Source organism: Carassius auratus, chromosome 45 (genome assembly GCF_003368295.1).
Source record: "Carassius auratus strain Wakin chromosome 45, ASM336829v1, whole genome shotgun sequence".
Taxonomy (NCBI): domain Eukaryota; kingdom Metazoa; phylum Chordata; class Actinopteri; order Cypriniformes; family Cyprinidae; genus Carassius; species Carassius auratus.
In genome coordinates, this window is record NC_039287.1 from 18,425,041 (window position 1) to 18,446,021 (window position 20,981).

At 40.0% G+C, this 20,981-nt stretch overlaps 1 protein-coding gene across 2 annotated transcripts in view; it reads right to left on the bottom strand.

Moving 5' to 3' along the window:
• Positions 1-10,285: 10,285 nt before the first annotated feature.
• LOC113063482 (leucine-rich repeat and fibronectin type-III domain-containing protein 2-like) overlaps positions 10,286-20,981 on the bottom strand; it is a 75,216-nt gene continuing 64,520 nt past the window's right edge. Inside the window, exons 3-4 of one of the 2 annotated variants that reach the window (XM_026233919.1) lie at positions 18,478-19,874; positions 10,286-13,160 (exon numbers count right to left, since the gene is read on the bottom strand). In XM_026233919.1, coding sequence (XP_026089704.1) covers positions 12,188-13,160; positions 18,478-19,853 — 2,349 coding nt within the window. In that variant the 5' untranslated portion in view covers positions 19,854-19,874 and the 3' untranslated portion in view covers positions 10,286-12,187. The remainder of the gene's footprint in view (positions 13,161-18,477; positions 19,875-20,981) is intronic. The other variant, XM_026233920.1, reaches the window with a different exon arrangement.

Below are 20,981 nucleotides of genomic sequence, written 5' to 3' on the forward strand. Positions count from 1 at the left end.
TTTCAGTATCGTGTGCCTGGGGCGTTAGGACCCACACAGACCACAGAATGAGTCTCAGTAACACCTCGAGACCCAGGAGTCTCCCGTCCAGCTCCTGACCAGCTCCACCTGCTTGTCTTTATCTTCAGTGGGTGACCAGTCCTGGGCTGCAGGGCGATGTGACTGTGACTGTTAATACTGTATATGTTTCAATATCATATGCCTCAGTAGCTAGTTATAGCAAAGACCCCAAAGGTTGGCCAGTGTAAATAACCTTAAGCTCTTACAGTCTCTGACTATTTCTTTCACGTTTTGCTAAATTTGGCTAACTGTGTCAAAACTCTACACACAAGCAAATAAGACACAACTCTGGGAAATACATCTGTCAAATTGAAACTCTGCTATCAAAACCTAACAATCCTTTGTCAAAATGTCACTGATGATAAAATGATACCCACTAGACTCATATGAAACACTTTCAGATCAGCAGCATCACACTGGTCTGCTTTATATTAAACACTGCAGTCTTTTGTTTTCAATGTTTTTACTCCGTTCCACAGAGGGTATGTTTTCACAACCACAAAATGAAATACTGATTTCAAAATCATTACATTACAGTAGTATGTTTTACAGTACAGTAAATTCAGTTTAATCAAAACAAACAATACACTACTGTAAACACAGAAAAACACAATTGTGTCAAGTGGGCTTATGGATCCTGCCGTCATCGACATCACAAGCAATGTCTTCTCTCGCTAATCATCGGGGGAAATATCCCCTTGTGTGTGGAATCCATCCCTGGATAGACCTCACCTCACAGTCTCTGAAGGTCTGTTCCCTTGCCTGCAGAAGAGGCATACAGACCTGTGGATGGTGGTCATATATGCACCATCTCAATTCCTCTATAGGATTTAGAAATGGTGAGTAAGGGGTCAAGTACATAATTTTAAAGTGATCATGTTTGGTGAACCAGTTCTGGCAACAACACACCTGGGCTGCTCTGGTGCATCCTGTCCAACTGCATCATGAAGTGCATCTAGAAATGTGATGATGTGTTTATTAAAGGGACACAGTTTGTCATGATGGTGCAGTACGCCTCCAAGACTTACAGGTTTTCTCATTTGCTAAGACACACTAAATGAAACTGGGATCCGCTTGATCTTCATCATCACATTATTACATTAAGTCATCTCTTGCAAATGTTTTAACACTTTTTCATTTGTTTCACACATTTTTCACACCCTTTTTAAAAACAGTTACCACAGATCTCATTGAAAGACCCCAAACTCTATTGGATTCACTGTGTTGAACAAAATAAAATCTATTTACAGCTGATAGAAAGTACTCGCCTAATTATAAATCTCTATGCACCTGTGTGAAACTCATTTGCACAACTCTTCAATCAGCAATCGGTCGTCATCCATCTATAAAAGATGCCACCTCTGTGTTGCTGTTTGCAAGCATGGATCCAAGAGCCCATAGGCACAGAAGAAGAGTAAGAGGCCTGAGGAAGAGGAGTGTGTAACACAGGTAATTCAGTGTTACTGTAATGTATACCACTACCACAAGATCCCGGGCCCTATGCATAGATCCCCCCCCCTGGAAATATATATTCCAGTCCGATGCCCCCAGATATGGTATTGGCAAACAATGCAGTCAGACTGCGTGAAATCCAGGCAGCAGTAATTGCAGATCACGAAGCATTTAGAAATATAAACCGTGTGAGTTTGGCAACTATAGATCGAGTCCTTAAATGAAACCATGTCAGAATAAAGCAGCTGAACAGAGCTCCATTTCAAACAAACTCTGACATCATAAAGAGGCTACAATTTGCACGAGCTCACCAAAATTTAACAGTTGAAGACTGGAAAAGTGTTGCCTGGTCTGATGAGTCTTGATTTCTGTTGAGACATTCAGATGGTAGAGTCAGAATTTGGTGTAAACAGAATGAGAACATGGATCCATCATGCCTTGTTACCACTGTGCAGGCTGCTGCTGGTGGTGTAATGGTGTGGGGGATGTTTTCTTGGCACACTTTAGGACCCTTAGTGCCAATTGGGCATCGTTTAAATGCCACGGCCTACCTGAGCATTGTTTCTGACCATGTCCATCCCTTTATGACCACCATGTACCCATCCTCTGATGGCTACTTCCAGCAGGATAATGCACTGACATAATATGTCACACACGCACACACACACACACACACACACACACACACAGAATGGATGAATAAATAAATCAGTGGTTTAGTTCACTTATGCCTTGGACCAGCTCTGGTCATCTCTGAAAGTCATATTTGTTTTCTAAAGCACTTTATTCAAGATTCAAGATTATTATTTGTCACATACAGTACATGGTTATATTAGAGAGGGCAATTATTAAAGAGTACAAACACAAGAAAATTATACAAAATAATGAGATATGGAAGAAGACAAAAAATAAAAATAAAATAAAGGCTTATAAAATAAAATGTGCATGACAGTATAATGTAGACTTGATAAATATTAAGATGAGCAGGAATGTACAAGAGGAGAATGTGCAAACAGGTTGTACAGGGTATTTACACAGCAGCAATAGAGGTACAAATTAAATACATAAAAATATAATTATAGAAATGCAATATATAATATAGATTGCTTCAGAGCAGCTTCACAATAGTATCACATTCAAATTCAGCTGTAAAGCATCTCTGACATGTCAAGAATGTGATAATAGAGCTCAAGTCAGTTCAGGACTGGTTCAGTTCAGTTGTATAACAGTGTAAACAGTAAATGTGTAAAACACTCCTGTGCTCCACTGCTCTCTGAACACGCAGAAGTGTTTTACATTCTTCACATCGCTCTGTAGATTGACATGTATTGTGTTCAGAGTTACTACACTAAAAAAACATTTTAATAGAGTTAAAATAGTTTTGGAAGTGTTTGCTTTTGCAAGATACAGTACCCAGCCAGCAATGACGTGTGGTGCTCAGATGAGGGCTTCATGGGCAGCAAATGTGGGCCCCATTATGGGCTTGCACCCGGGTCCAACTTGGGGCAAGCCGTGGAAGCCCAGACGTACTAAAAGTGGGATCTGTGGGGGTACTGCATGGGTCTTAATTAGGCAATTCATGACAGACCCATTTGGGCCCCACCTGCTTAAAGGGCGTTTAAAATGGGCTTGCACCCGGGATCCACACGGGGTCAACCGTGGATGCCAAGATGGGTTTTAAGTGGGACCTGTAAGGGTCTTATGTGGGTCTTAAATGGGTAATTCATGTGAGACCCATTTGCCCCCCCCCCACCCTCCAGCGTAAAGGGGTTCAAAGTGGGCTTGCACCAGGATTCAACCGTAAATGCCCCTATGGGCTTAAAGTGGGCTCTGTAATGATCTTTAAACCGATACCGATATTTACCGATATTGAATCTTAAAGCCAATATCGCCCAATAATATCGAGCATACCTAGTTGTCTAAATATGTGTTTCTACCCCAAGGGACAGGCGTCTGGCACTGTTACGGTAGGCCTGAAACCTTTCTGAGAGTCCACTAATCAGTATAATTAAACACAGCGTAAACTTTGATCTATTTTAATGTTTTTTTACATTTTTGGGAAGTTACATTTTTCATTTTCTGAGCGACTAACAAAAATGACTGATGGATTGTTTTTGCAAAAGATCTACATGTATGTCATGTTTGTTCTTTGGTGACTAGCGTGACTTGATATGTATTGAGTTACAATTACTCAATCTCATCATGCTTGATTAGACTACATGTAGAGTTACTACAAGTTACTAAAACTTGTACAGTAAGTAATTACATAACTCAATAGGCCTACATAGTTACTTTACGCCTCTGCCATGCAGGACCCATGTGTTCCCAGTTCAAACCCATGCCCAATTTGCCCGTGCCAGTCCCTTATGGGGCCCATGTAATCAGCTCATATGGGCTTCCTATGTGGGACTCATACTACAAATCCTACATGGGACCCGCTGATTTCACCCAGCCAAAACCCATGCCCACACAGTAACCATGGACCCTGTACTTAACCCATCTGGGCCACACATGTCATTGCTGGCTGGGTATGTGTATGTTTTGTATGTTTTGTGCATCAAGATTAGAGAAATGGAGCTATAGTTTAAAAACTGTCTTACTGTCAAGGTGCTACATTCATAAATGAACATCAAAGAAACTACCTTCCTTTTTAATAAAAAGAAAAATCTTCACATATGCAAAGAATTTAAAATTATTTATATATATAGCTTCAGTTCATTTCAGAATGACATGCATTGCAGTCTTAAAGTCTGTGTATTATTTTTATCCTTGTAATAGTGTTTTTACTCTGTGCTGGTGTGGATGATAATAATACATGGCATATTATTTTAATAAACTCTGGCTGACACCTGTTGTCATATTGTGAGTTATAAGGATTTGTTGTGGTAATGACTCCATTCCAGATGTTAAAAATTTCAGTTTGATCTGAGATCATTTTGAAAGTGATAGGAAATATCTGTTTCTTTTATTTTTTTCTTTCAGAACAGGAGAATTAGATTTCTTTCTGATGTACAATTAATTAAAAAATTAAAAAATGATATTTCCTGATATTGATTCCCTGTGCTTTGAATCTGATCCTCAAGAATCTTCCACAGAGCATGAGCTCCAGACGAGAGCAGGCCATATCTCTGTGGTCCGGCACACACCCTACATAGACACCTGTGAGGTGCACACTACTGAGAGCTCCTTTAGCTGATTCTCAAACACTTCTCAAGCCTTGTGTCAGACTGCACCAGCATTCTCCTCTAACCTCTCATCAATAAAGCATTTTCACCTGCAAAGTCCCACTGACTGGTTGATCTGTTGTTTTTACAGTCTGTTAAGATCCCAGAAGAACAACAGTTCATACTCAGACCAGATGTGCAGCACGAGTCATTCAGGAAGCCACACATTCACCTCTCTCTCTCTCTGATTCAAACAACTCAACGTCTTGATAACGACTGCGTGCTTTTCAAAACTCACAAAATGCATTCACCGACCACATCCTTCAAATTACATGCATTCTTTCTCACTTTGACACACACACCACCAAATCCACCAAATGTGCATGTTTACATACTGCTTTCAAAACTGTTAAACACAGTTCAAGCACAGTACAAAACTGAATAAGACAGAAACATTCTACAGTAATATCATATAGAATAAGACTATCATCATGATAGGATAAAATAGTAGTGAACACACACACACACACACACGCACACACACACACACACACACACGCGCACGTGCACAAACACACACGCGCGCACACACACACACACAAACAAAACAAAACCAAAAACAGGCGAGTAGCATTTTGCAGCATCTTTGTTCTCTGCTGTAAAGCATGTGGTTTGAATTGATAACCTTTTTCTTTTGTAGTTCATCACTGTAGCCATGTCAATGGAAACTACACGAATGCTGCAAGAGGAATAGCAGCCAGTCAACTGAGGTAAAATAAAACTCTGGTAGATGTCAGATTTAAAAAATAATAATATTTACAGCCTCTTTTATATTTTACAACCTGAAGTGTTTGATTTGCATTAATTGCAGTATGATAGTGTCCTGATACTCAGACTGAGAACTAGAGTGTGGCTTTATTGGATGAAACAAACAGGAACACGAGAGATGTGAGAGGAGATGCAGCTAACAGCATTTACTTCATTAGTGCAGAATGGATGCATTTATGTGGTTTTCTGGAGACACTGACCATCCTCTGAAATCAGTCTGCGTGCAGCCGTCTCAGTGTGATATAAAGAAAGAGAATCCAGGAATATCATGCAGTTTAACATTCTGGTGTATGACAAAATGGTTAAAATGTTTATATAAAAATAAGTACGCCTTCTATCTTCTGTCCAGAAGAGGGCAGTACTGCGTCATAAATCACACACACACACACACACACACACACACACACACACACACACACACTATATGTGTGGTTTTATAGACTGAAACACTGGTGCTGCAGTAGTTATTAAACTGAAGTTTATGTAATATCCTGTTAGTGTTATTTCCATGTAATGGTAAAGATCTAGACAGTATTCAGTGATTGTCTTAAAGAGAAGGAGGGCATCTGTAATCATCAGTCGTGTCCTGAGATGCTCGTGTAGTGTGTGTTTGCTGACAGTCCACTATGGCACGTCCTTCTCATTGATCCTGGTTTTATCTTGGGTCTGTGAATGAGTTCCTGTAGCACAATTACAGCTTCTGCCAAACGTGTCATCAGCACGGAGGACTCACTGAAGACTGAGATGCTCTCAGCATGGATGTAGCTGCTTCTCCAGGCTATAAATATCAGACGTGTGCTTCATTCTCCATGAGCACAGCACTGAAGATCGCAGGTGTGTATCAACTGAAGACCAGCATGTTTTAGTCATCCAAACAGTCACTATAGGGACCTTTCTAAAAACTTCCTCTAAAATAAGTCTGCACAGGTCGAGCCAGTAAATAATGCATATGCTCGCAGGTCACTGGATGAGGGTTTCTGGACTCTTTTATAGGACAATGATTAAATTACCAGGCTAAGAGCTCCATCTATCCATTTAAGAGCTCCAAGGCTGTCTTTGGATTTTTCCATTGGCTTTTGGATTATTGGAGAAAATCAGCTCTGTGACCAGCACCAGTTTATGATGGTGTTTGTTCATTATGATATATTTTTGAAGCTTAAATACAATTAACAGAATTATAAACACAACAGTTTATGACTTTACCTGTTCAGAGTGATGTTTAATGTCTCAGACAACCTCTGTAGTGTTATTTGGACACTTTTTAGCAACAAATAAAAGCTTTAAAAAAAAACACAAGGGGTATTACTGATGCATTTTATGTCACAGAATAAAATGTTTGTGTTCACTGCCATTTAACCAAAAAAACCCATTCAGAAAACCCATTGACCTCAGGACGATGGAACCAGAAGAACTGGAAAGTGAACTTGTTTCTGGGTTTTGGTCTAAATAACATCATCCCTGCAGTGTTTAGGAATAAAGGAATAATGAGAAAGGCATCTTCTGTGTGGCTTTAATTTATAAAGTGTCAGTATGGCTCTGCCAATGTATTTACACATCATTAAAATATTGTTGCAGACCACGCACTGTTAACTGTTAACCTGCATTGAATATCAGATCCCTTTCTACGAAAACACTTTTTGTAAATAAAATGATAACTGATCATAATATAGATGTGCTCTGTTTGACAGAAACCTGGCTAAAACCTGATGATTACATTATTTTAAATGAGTCCACCCCCCAAGATTACTGTTATAAACACGAGCCGCGTCTAAAAGGCAAAGGGGGAGGAGTTGCTTCAATTTATAACAATGTTTTCAGGATTTCTCAGAGGGCAGGCTTCAAGTATAACTGGTTTGAAGTAATGGTGCTTCATATAACATTATCCAGAGAAACCAATGTTAATGATAAATCCCCTGTTATGTTTGTACTGGCTATTGTATACAGGCCACCAGGGCACCATACAGACTTTATTAAAGAGTTTGGTGATTTTACATCCGAGTTAGTTCTGGCTGCAGATAAAGTCTTAATAGTTGGTGATTTTAATATCCATGTCGATAATGAAAAAGATGCATTGGGATCAGCATTTCTAGACATTCTGAACTCTATTGGTGTTAGACAACACGTTTCAGGACCTACTCATTGTCGAAATCATACTCTAGATTTAATACTGTCACATGGAATTGATGTTGATAGTGTTGAAATTATTCAGCCAAGTGATGATATCTCAGATCATTATTTAGTTCTGTGCAAACTTCATTTAGCCAAAATTGTAAATTCTACTTCTTCGAAGAACCATCACTTCTACCACAAAAGACTGCTTTTTAAGTTATCTTCCTGATGTATCCGAATTCCTTAGCATATCCAAAACCTCAGAACAACTTGATGATGTACTCTCTCTTTTCTAGCACTTTAAATACAGTTGCTCCTTTACGCTTAAGGAAGGTTAAGGAAAACAGTTTGACACCATGGTATAATGAGCATACTCGCACCCTAAAGAGAGCAGCCCGAAAAATGGAGCGCAGCTGGAGGAAAACAAAACTAGAGGTATTTCGTATTGCTTGGCGGGAAAGTAACCTATCCTACAGAAAAGCATTAAAAACTGCTAGATCTGATTACTTTTCTTCTCTTTTAGAAGAAAACAAACATAACCCCAGGTATTTATTCAATACAGTGGCTAAATTAAAGAGAAATAAAGCCTCAACAAGTGTGAACATTTCCCAACATCACAGCAGTAATGACTTTATGAACTACTTTACTTCTAAAATCGATACTATTAGAGATAAAATTGCAACCATTCAGCCGTCAGCTACAGTTTCACATCAGACAGTGCACTATAGACCCCCTGAGGAACAGTTCCACTCATTCTCTACTATAGACCCCCTGTCAACACTGCACTGGTTGATTGAAAATGGTTGCACAGATACTATTTAAACTGAACTGAGATGATGACATCACTGAATTCAATGATGAACTGCCAAATGAGTGTTTATTATTGTCATATTGACTCATTATTTTGCTAATTAATGCTGTACAATTGCTTTGACAAAATCTGTATTGTTAAAAGCACTCTATAAATAAAGGTGACCTGACTATCTTCGCTCATGAGGTTGGTTGCATGTTGTTACCCATCACAACAGACCAGAGGCACACCGTGACTGATCCAGCCATGTGCTTTTGTTGGGGAAGTCGTCTATAATATTTAATCCACTCTATTTCCACTTGAATCTTTATTTATACTGAAGAAGAGAAAGTACTGGGCATGAACACATTGTCCTAGGCATTTAATGTTATCATCTGTAAAAAACAGAGAAGTGATTGAATGCTGAAGCACTCTCTCTGAAAGAGTCAGACACACGAGACACAAGTCAGTCAAACACGCAGGAGAAAGGACATGAGCCAGTCTGAACCACTTTCTGTTTTTCCATACGCTTCATTCCATTGACAGAATCAATGGCTACATAATCATAACAATAATAATAGTTTATTTTATGTAGTCCCTACTAAGACACAATGATTTAAATGTGTGTGTGTGTGTGTATGGGGGTATGTTTGTTTTTGTGTAAAGTGTGTTCATCCCATAGGTGTAATGGTTTTTATTCTGTATAAACTGTATATTCTATGGCCCTTCACCAACCCTACACCTAACCCTAACCCTCACAGGAAACTTTGTGCAGTTTTACTTTCTCAAAAAAACTCATTCTGTATGATTTATAAGTGTTTTGAAAAATGGGGACATTGGTTATGTGCTCATAAGTCACGCTCTCCTTGTAATACCTGTGTCATACCCATGACATTATACAGAGTTGTGTCCTGATATGATACAAAAACAAGAGCAAACACACACACACACACTCTCTCTCTCTCTCTCTCTCTCTCACACACACACACACACACACTAACACACACACACACACAAATATGATAAAAGAGATTAAACATCTTTCATTTGTGAAATATATAATTTACTGATTTATCAAAATTAGATTTTATTTATTTTCAGGAAGAGTAAATAAATTAATAAATCTGTTAAATATATTAATAATTAATTCTGATAAATAAATAAATCTGAAGTTGTGATTATCACCATTTCCTTGTGCTTTTTAGATTTGTTTTTATTTTAACCATGTACCATTTTCAAAATCTTACTATTTTCATTTCAGTTGCTAAACACTCTTTATCATTATTGGGCAGCTTCACTGTCACTTTAGTGGATGCATGTCTGTGTGGTTGTGTTCTAGTTTCAGGTTTCAGTTTCAGTGACGCAGACTCATGTGACAGCGTGTGATCGGTCTTGTCTGGTGAAGACATGGTGAAGATCCACAGGGCTACAGTGGAGAAAAAGAAATATCAAAGACATAATGAATTGGGACACTGACCTCTGTTTCTGTGATTTTCCAACAGCTCAGACGAGCGTCAGCATCCTCCTGAACTCCACATAAATGCAGTGGTCACTGGCTGAATCCTTCAGGAGGAACTGTGCTGTATAATGCAGAGTGACTCCTGTTAATAGACGAGCTGTGTTTGAGCAGAAGCTGATGAAACACTCAGAAGAGGAGTGACACCGCATTCTGCAGTGTGAATGCTGCCTAAGTGAAGCAGGATGAATACCAGTGAACCCAGAGCAATACTGTGATGCACACCGATTCTTTCAGCTGTCTTTGATTGGGTGAACTAGGACCGTGCTTCTCAACCTTTTACAGCCCCCCACTTTCCAACACAAGATTCAAAACACTGTATGCTTTCTGATTAAATCTAATAAAAATACTTATTGAGGTGGGAAAAGCAAATACAGCTTTTTATTTTAGATAATTTCAATATATTCATATTTATTCATTTTAATACTTTTAAGTCATCTGACGGCCCCCTGGAAGCTAGCCGAGGCCCCCGAGTGCCTCTGTGTGAGAAGCTTAAGTGACTTAAAATAACACAATAGACATGTTTCATGATATTTTCACACAGCCGTTTTCATTACTATGGTCTCATGTCTTTCCATTCATTACCTTTGTAAATACAGGAATGTAGAAAACATCACATGTAAACAGACGGCTTCAAATATCTGAGGATTCATTGAAACTGTACACGATTTCTCAAAAATGAATGAACAAGAACTTCAAGAGAGTGAGATAAACCATGAAGCTTCAGAAAATTCTCTTTCATCAAGAAAGAGGTGCATTTGACCAACAAGATAAAAAATATATAAATTTGTATATTGATAACACATATAAACAGTGTTGTACATAAAGATATTGACAGAGTCTTTATGCGGATCTTCATGGCAATTTCCTGTCTATGTGCTTCAATTCCCATTCCAGCCTAGAAAACTGCAGCAGCACACCAGTCCGTCCCACAGGTCTTCCACATTCATTCCCACCTGCACGATTCAGACACAGTTAAGACATGAAGATGACACACACACACACGTCTCACACCAGTGAGTCAGCACAGCAGACTGGGAGGATTCGCTAAGAAGGAATCGTGACCACCGACCAGTCGCCTGCGCAGCTTTAGGAGATCATGCAGATCATGAGAAGAAAGCACTAGCGGTGACTGCAGACGGCTGTGTTGTTGCCTCATGTCCTGCTTGTCTGGGGTACACTACAGCAGGTACAGCCTGTGATGAGCTGTCTATACCAGCAGGTGTCTATAGTCTTTAGCCTGATGTTGGTGTGTCAGGAGCTTAACGTCACTAAGACACCCACACAATCTGCTTCCCGTCGGTTTAGTCAAGTTTCGGATGCTTCAGACCAGCATGATCTGACAAACTTTCCTGTGACTGCACAGCATCAGTCCAGCACTATGATCCAGACAACTGAATCAACTCTTTAAAATACAGAAGGTCCTCATGTGTCCGCATATACAGATGGTTATAATCTCTTCTTTAATTGATGAATAACTGCTTCAACAGAAAATCATCTCTTCTGAATAAACATAAGGGATGAAGTGTAAAGCCCAAAATATAATGCATTCTTTTTTTTAGGTGTACACTAGCATATGTGTTCAGTTGAACATGTAGCCTTTGAAAGTACTTGACAGTGTGCATGAACACAGAAAGTTGCCAGGTTCGCTGAACAAAGCTTGATCTTAGTCTGATAAAAAGCTCTTTTTTAACTAAAGCTGCTGCGATCTCATAATCCCCTCACACAAAAATGCTTGTTAATGCTATTGTTGCTGCAGTCTCCACTAGTTTGTTGATGTTGTTTCATCTCCTCAGTTTGGTTTTCTACTGTAAACAGCGGCCCGGGCTAGCATTGCAGATTGGTGCAAAACTAATTTAATGTGCATATGTGACCTGCATGTACCAAATATGCACAATTTTTTTTACAAAAAATCAGATTGTGTGCGTACAGTGTGCACATACTATTATGGTAACTATTTGTATGCGGACGCTGGTGTATGCGTAAAATACTTTGGACTTAATTGCAGCAGGCAAATTGTGTGAATAAGGTTCAATCTACAATGTGCTTGATCATGCTGAAAACCAAGGGTCATCGGAAGGATCTGACCGTGTTTTGTGTTGAAAAACTGTATCTAGAGTGGTGCGACCATTTCGTGAATTCACCCTCTGAATGATGCATCTGTTCTGGATATGGCAAGGTGAACAACAACAATAAAAAAATAAAAATACATATTCAGAGTCATGCAGGATGGAGTTTATATCGTCTCTCTTCCTGTAGTTTCGGTCCCTATACAGTACTCTCTTTAACCCACTCGGAGCTCTCAGTGGTGCCTTTGCTCCCGCAGCTGTCCCCTTCCTCGTCGCACTGAAGCAGCATGCCGTTCACCGACAGACTGCGTTTAGTCCAGATGCTGCTGATCCGGCGCGGGTACGAGCACAGCTGCTGTGCCGTCGACACCGTGAAGTCACCCATGTCGAACGAGTGGCTCCTCTTGGGTTTGGAGTCCAGAGGTAACATGAGCAGCTTGCTAAGCCGTGAGTCCAGCGTCCGGCCCAACAGAGGCTCCCTGTCAGTCGGGCCCGCTGGGGCCGAAGCAGCAGCTGTGTTAGCCGAGCTTACAGGCGCACGCGGCTCCTTGGTCTGGCCCCGAAGCTCCAGCGATGTGAAGGCCCCTAGAAGCTGGTCTAAGTTAGTGCGAGGCTTAGGAGGCGCGGACCTCCAGATGTTGGCGAGGGCACTGTTGGGGCTGTAGGACGTGGGATCTGCTGAACCTGAGGAGGAAGAGGAGGAGGAAGAGGACATGCTGCTCTGGAGCGAACCACACTTGAATTCAACCGCTTCATCCTGCATGCTGGCTTTGGGCTTGGGTGCCAGCAGAGGCACTCCGTTCTGCCCCGGCCTCCCTCCGTTGGTCTGAGAGTACGTCTCACTAACATTGCTCAGCTTGCTGACAGGGGTTTCTCCGCCCCCTCCGATGTCCCCTGCCTTGTAGCGCACCATCAGGATGACGATAAACACCAGCAGCGTGGCCACGATCACGCCACCCACCACCAGGATCATGGTGCCGCCCAACAGCTGCCCGTGCAGAGACTGGCACAGCGGGTACAGGTCCCTGGTGTAGAACTGCACACAGCCCACCACATTAGTGGCAGTGAGTGTGGTGGCCGAGTCGTCCCAGACGGCCAGCACACACAGGTCATACAGAGTCCCAGACACCAGGCTTGTTACATGGAAGGCTTTACTGGAGGGAGGAATCATCCTGAAACACACAATGACAAACTAATCAAACACATTATATTATACATCACACACAGTTCACATCAACTGAATCAATACTGTGAGAGTTCAGTTATTAGCATTATTCACTGCAGACTACTTTACAATTAGTTTATACATTTTATAGACCAGTGTTTCTGCCATGTTTCAGACTGAAGTACTTTTCAACTCTGCTCCTAGAGCCCCGTTTTGCATGTCTCCTTAATTAAACTCTTTTGACAAACTGTGACCTGCACCAAACACTTTGTGCAGCATTGGTCTGCTCACTACCTCATTCACCTACCTCTTATGTCAATTTAAATAAATTAATGATCTCTGAGCTTTTTGCCACTTTAAATCAGTATGAATAAGCTCTTTTGCACTACAATCATTCTTTTTTTTTTTTTTTTTTACATGTCCTTATTTGAATAGTTGTATTTTATATTTCATATATAACAGTTATATATATATGCATGTATATATAAGTATATATATATGTATGTATTAACATTTTGGCATCCACAATCAGTGCTGTGTATTCTGCTATAAGTTACTGCATTTATTACTTCTGAACACACAGACATTAAAAGTCTATGCATAAAGTATGTGTATGTTATTGCTCATTTCTTCAGCATTATCTGATCTGATTCTGTTGAACTGTTATTTTAACTGTCTGAATGATTTTATTGTTGGTCATTCTTACTATCCTGGTATCAACTATTTCAGAGAAAAAGCTACAGTACAAACTGGACAAGATTTTATTCTAGTAGTCAAATATCCTAAAGTGTTGCTTACCCGTGCACTAACCATGACTGGACGGCTCTGATTTTTACGTGAACTACACTTAAGTTCTTCCTTGCTGAGCTGACAGCTAACAGTAATTGGCTTTATTTTTTCTTCCCATCTGTGCTGCTGCCACGAACAGATGGCCTACCCAGTATCACACACATATATTAATAAAGAAATTATCTTAAACCATAGTGCAGGAAAGTAAAAACACTGCAAGAACGCCTAGAGCGTGGTAAGTGTTCACTTCTGCACACGTTAGATCTGTGGGTCGCTGGCGAAAGGATCACTGTCCAAGCTCTTCTGCTGTCATGAAGAGTTTATGGATATATATAGGATAGATAGGCTATATATTTGTTCAGTTTAATAAATAACGAATCACAAAACTATCACAAAAGTTAAGTATCTTGGGGATGATCAAGGGGCACGTGCAGCATCCTCAGCACCCATAATTCACACGGCTATGACTCTTATTGAAACTATTTTTTCATCATGCTTTCAATTTTTATTTTTGCTAACTGTATTTTATATTTATGTTTTACAGTTTTAGTCTTGTTTCAGACGTCTACCCTTATGCAAAGAAAATATATATCCTTATAAATGACTGATCAACATAACCTCTTGAAAATATACAGAATGATATATTGATAATATATTACAATATACTAAATAATTCAAAAGGAATTGCTGCTTTTCATATATTGAATATTTCTTCACATATAGTTCTTCTTTTACTATTACGTGAAACATTTTCTTTACTGCTATATAGCTTGTATATGTATTGCTATAAAGCCATACATGGTCCATGCAAATAATGCAGTATATTGAAAAATATAAACTCTAGTTTGCCATGTAAGAATATATTTCAGTATATTTAGGGGCCAAGCCCTGATGGGGCAATAGCCTCTGTTGTCTTTGTACTGTATGTATTCTTCTTTTTCTTCTTGCACCTATAGATCATGAGATACCAGAAATTGCTAGTTTTTGCTAATATCATTTGAACATTTAATCAGAGAATTATTTTTTCACTACTCCTATACATTTATATTCCTATACATTGTCCAGTTTGTCCAAAATGTGGTCATGATCTTTAGACCGAGCCGCATAGAAATTACTGAATGAATATTTGATATACACTACAATTGCCAAGAAATATCTCTCTGAAGTAGAACACGCTTGTATTTGTGGACTTATGCTAGTTAACTTAGCAGGCACATTTAATTATCAAGCTAATGAAGCTCTTCAGATGCATGATCTGGGGTCTCATGAACAAATAAGCCAGGTTTATTTCAGATCATCTAAATTATTTTCACTTGATTTGGTTTCATAAAGCAAATTTACCATAGCTCAATCTCAGTCACTCTGTCAGTGTATGCAGAGAAACACCAGATCCGGAGAATGCTAACGGTCAGGCTAACGGTCAGGCTAAGCTAAGTTCCTGTAACACTGACCAATAGGAACACACTGATATTACCACTGACTCTCTCACATAAAACATTAACACAGTACCATATAAAATTGCTCCTTAAAGCAGTAAAGCATTTCAAACACTAAATTAAAAGTTAAAACCACTGAATTATAAATAATAATTAAATAGAAATCAGATTATATTTTAACTGATAAGAACACACGATTTAACTGATTTGAGCTGTATTAGCAGCTTACATCTGAATTACAGTTACTGCTATGATAAAAAATAACTTATATGTAGTATTACAATTTTTGTGTGTCACATTTAATGTCCAACAATAAATATTTTAGCAGAATGCATATTTTATTCAGAATTATTGGGCCATTATTGCATTCGATCTGTTTAGCGCTCTCCATGCTCAGTCATGCTTTAGTGTTGTCATTCTCACACTGGAAGCTCTACTCAAGAGTCAGCAGTCTGATGAATGTGCGGCACTCTGCTAACCCCAGACCTTTCATGTGGTGTGTTCAGTTCCAGTGAGGCACATGGCCAGACCTCAAGACGTACTGTGGCCAGAAGTGGTGTGAAAGATGCTTCTGATGTTGGATCTTCCATGTGTGATCATCTTGAATCAGAAATGTGTTTTTGTTTATTATCATCTGAACTTCAGTTACTTTTGAATCCATTCTCTTCAGAAGAAGAGTGCCACAGGTAGAAAGAGATGAGCAGAGAGGAGGATGTTAGAAAAGAAGAGAGGAGAGGGAGAAGACAGAAGGGGAGTGGAGGGCATTGGTATAGAAACTAAGAAGACATGGACAGAGAGGAAGTGGACAGCAGGGTGAAAGGAGATATAGAAAGTACAGACAAATTGCAAATGAAATCCGAGTTACCCAAATTGAGCATGTAAGAAACCATAGCCTCTCCTTTAGAGAAGCTGAGAAACAGATGAGATCAGTTGAGATTATAGCAGAATGTGCAGATTTAGCGAATGGTTCAGAACTCTCCTGACAGCATGCACTTCAGTCCCACCAACGTCTTAAATTTAGTTTCAAATTTCAGGTCACAAAAGTCTTAAAAGTTTCAACTAAGTCTTATTTATGATTCAGGTAGGTCTTCAATTTGGAGAACGTAAGACAAGCATTGCATTATAGATTAATGGAACAATTAAATCTTTCTTTAAGAAAAATATTCAGTCAGAGACTATATAACTGCTATATTCTGCCACTCCAAAAGTGCCACCTGCTGGCAGAGGATGAATTTGCATGTTCAATAAGCATTTCTGCTGTTTTTGTGCAGATCATTGAAAAAATACTTAAATTGAAATGTCAACCAGTGGATCAACAAGAAACTAATGCATTTTAACAATCTAAACAAGTAAGACATTAAGATATTTATATGTTATTACATTAATAAATTATTAGTAATATTTGATTCCTTTTAACTTATCCCTTTCCTTAAAAATGCTTTTTGCTTGTGTGAAAACCTGTAACTGAACTGTATATATGGTATTAATTTTATTTGTGCAGGTTTTAAAAAAAGTTTTATATTTGATAAAAAAATAAATAAAAAAATGAATCAATAAATATGTTTACAGTGCTTCATTTTGCAGTAAAGTTGAACTGTTTGATTTGTTGACAGTTTGTGTTTCGATAGCTGTGTTAATTGACTAGAACAATAACATTACATTGGAGAAAAGAGTCAAATCAACAGAGGAAGAACTGTACTTGGACATATACCTTTTTTTAAAGGCATATAATGTTCAGTTAAGCTCTAACTGTGTCAAATTTTGCAAAGGTAAGTGAATTGATAGAAACAATTCTAGCAATGAAATAAGCTAGATACTGAGTTTTAAAGTGTATTTTAAGGAAGTTTCTTAATGTTTCTTGGTAATGCTTCGAATCACCAGGTGCCAAATGTGAACAAACACTTTTATTATACATTTATTAGGGCCGGTGTAAACATAATTGACTTATAATATTATGTATGCATATAGCCTGCATTCAGACGCAGGAACCAAATACAGGACTATCCATATGACTTAACAATGGATATTTATGCAGTTGTATGTATTGATGCCAGCTAAACATGATGAAACAGACGTTTATCTGTCACATATTTACATGCAAGGAATTAGCAAATGCTATTATAGGTAAAGGCATGTGCTTTGAATATGAAGTATTGAATATTGTTGAGCAGATGTTTGTTGAAGAGAGCTCACTGAAAATGAGCCTGAAGCAGGCACAAGTCATACAAGCGATCTCTTTTTTACAGAAAGCGTCACACCAGTAGCCTGGCCCACACCAAAAACTTACTGGACCAAAATCCCATGCTTCATGTATTCTAAAGTCCAATGCTGACAAATCCTTCCACAAAGAAAGCCTTATAAAAGATGCCATCTGGAGAAGCATCACAGAAATCATCGAAACACAAGGTGTGTGCTCTTAGTTTCATGCTCTTAAGAGGGTGAGAGAGCTTGCAAACAGAGATCTTAGCCTCACTGTTCTGCCTGGCTGTGATTTTGTTGTGACGCACTGCATTTTTACTTGGAGCGATGTTAGAAATATTGCTTGTCCTAGAAATCTTATCATGTTCGGCTGGTTATGACAGTGTATTCTCTGCCACAGTAAGAGCTTATTTACTCATTATGCTGTTCAGAACATTTCCCAGAGCAGCTCACTGAACCATTATGAAGAAAGCAATCAATAATTTATCTCTCACACTGGCACAACTCTGATAAAGATGCCACAACAAATTACTGCCAATGAGCAGTTTCTTCAAATATTAATGGGTGAATGGCTTAACTGACATTTTCCTTCAGTCTGTTTTCCCTTTCTAACACTACACTGCAGCTGCTATAGTAAACTACAACCTCATCAACGAGCAGAGGATTGACATACTATCTACCCATGGAGTCTCAGAATCATCTAAAACTTTCAGGGCACCTGCTTGTTGTTTGAATAAATCCCCCCCCCAGACAAAAAACACACCCAATTCTACTTAAAGTTGATCAAACCAAAAAACTCTTGGATTCCCACAGTTTGCTTAATTGTGGCACATCTTTCTCTGGAATTAGTAATTCTGTCACTCTGCTTGAAGATGTGAAAGAATCCACTCTGCTTGGTACCTGTAGATGAGGACTTCATCATCTGAGCAGTTGTACTGTAGTTGGTACATTTTCACTTTGGGAGCAGTCTTGCTGATGGACCAACTGACCAGGGCAGACACAGCGGTCACCTCAGACACAGACACTGCTTTCTCTGGCTGGTTCTTGGGAGCACCTTTACTGGTCCTGGAGCTGCCGGTAATGTCTGACAGTCGGGACTTGGGATGCGATGCCTGGCTTGTGCCATTGCTTATGTGGGGTAGCTGAATAATTGACAGCTCCACTGAAGCAGTTGATTCACCAGCCAGGTTGGCTGCAATGCAAGTGAAGGTCCCGTAGTCCTTGGAAGTGGTGATCAGGATCTCCAGGGTCCCGTTGCGGTACACCACAGTGCGAGAGGAGTTCCCGACCAGTCGATCATCCGGGGTCACCCAGTGTATGGTTGGGGTGGGATCTCCGATGGCTTCACACCGTAGACTGGCGGTCTGCCCCTCCAGAACCAGCATGCGGTGGGTGTGCTGAGTAATCAGAGGCTGCTCACACAGAAACTCATCCTCCCGAATGTTCCAGAAGTAGCGGCCCTTCAGGCCAGGAGGTGAGGCACAAGTCTCCAGATCATCGTCTCGCTCCAGACGCCGGAACCAAAGCAATTCGCAGTTGCAGTGAAGTGGGTTTCCACCTATGCTGAGTGAGAGCTGAGGGGCGAACGGTGTGGTCATCGCCTCAGAATCCTGTGCCCTGGCAAAGATAGGATCCGGCGGAAGCTTCAGGAGCCGATTGGAGGTCAGGTCCAAGCGAGCCAGCCTCTCCAGATCCACAAAGGTCCCCTCGGGAATGTAATCCAACAAATTGTGGTCCAGACTCAGCTGGTGCAGGTTGATCATCTGCCGGACTGAATGCCAGGGCAGAGCCTGAAGGTTGTTGTAGGACAAGTCCAGATCCTCGAGCGATGCAGCCAGGTCTTCAAACGCCTTCTCGGAGATACGGCCCAGTTGGTTGTTATTGAGAATGAGATGCTGCAGATTGACCAGCCCTCGCAGGTCATTAGGGCCCAATTCCACTAAACGGTTGTTATCCATATGGAGAGAACGGAGTGTCTCCAGGTCCCCGAAGGAAAAGGGCTGTATGTAGCTTATCGTGTTACGGGAGAGAGTAAGGTCCACCAAGTCTGTCATGTTGGCAAAGTCCTGTTTTGTGATTCGAAGGATGTAGTTTCCCCCCAACCGGAGCTCCACAGTGCTGCGATCTATATCAGGTGGCACGGAGAGCAGGCCTTTGGCCGGGCACAGGGTCCCCAGCGACTCCGAGAGGTTCTGGCACACACAGTACTTGGGGCACGCATGGGCCATCATTACAGCCATTCCCAGGACCAGGATCAGACAGAGCACAGGGTCCATGGTAGATTCACACAAAGGGACCTGAAGGACAAGAATACATAAAGAATAATCAGTACTGAAATTCTTCGTCATTTCAATCAGTGTTTTAATGAAGCAACAGACAACCTGTGTATGTGCCATATCTTTCTATTGTCACTCAGTTAATACAGATGTACAGTTTGTAACCACTCTCATGTATATTAAGTACGTATTCAAAATGTGTGTTACAAGTGTGCAGAACTCTTGCACTATCAAGCAACAGATAAGCTGAGAGCTGTGTTTCACACTTCTTGTGTTGAGGGCATGTACAGAGTGCAGCTCTGCGGCTTCAACAGCAGGATAATGATGCACTTCCAACTGATAGCACTTCTGAATAACCTGATATTTATGAATTGTCCATGGCCATATATTATAAAATGGTTGTAAGGAGTTAGCTACTGAAAATCATTAAAAACATTATTATAATGAAATCTAATTCATATGAGGAGTGTAGCATTTACATCCAAATGATAATTATTCTACACAGATCCCCAAAGCCAAAGTGCAGCTATAAATCATCTTGATTAACTGAAAGGTTTGGGTTTTTTGTCACTGGGTGTGGAACATGCAGATGTCTTTGTTCAAACAATGTGTGGGTACTTCACTTCAGTATTGTATGCTCCTTCATAAAACCTACATAGTTCATAGTCACAGAAGAGTGCTTTCTGCTGAGTTGCATGTGATGCTATCAAACATAGGCTCTGCTTTTGGTGCTGCAACATGAGGCTGCTCGTGGAGGCCATGACAGATGCAGAATGTGTGGAGAAACTGGAGTTCATCCTTAAAAGGCAATGTCAACTACAAGGTATGTTTGTTGTTACAACTAAAAAAAAGAAGATTATTTCCTTCACAGTCTTCAAGGAAGTAAAGACACCATGATTCTATCACAGGGCTGTGACCCAAGACACCCACGGAGCAGAATAAATCATGGTGGATTCAAAGCCAAGGCCTTCCAAGGTCATACTGTCGGTAAGTGTATATTAGAAAAACATCTTGACTCTTTAATTTCAGATTGTATCACATTTCACAATTTAAATGAGCTTCCACTTGCGGAATAGTTTAACGTTACAAACAGTCAGACTTTCTGATATTTTATTTTATTTGTGGCAA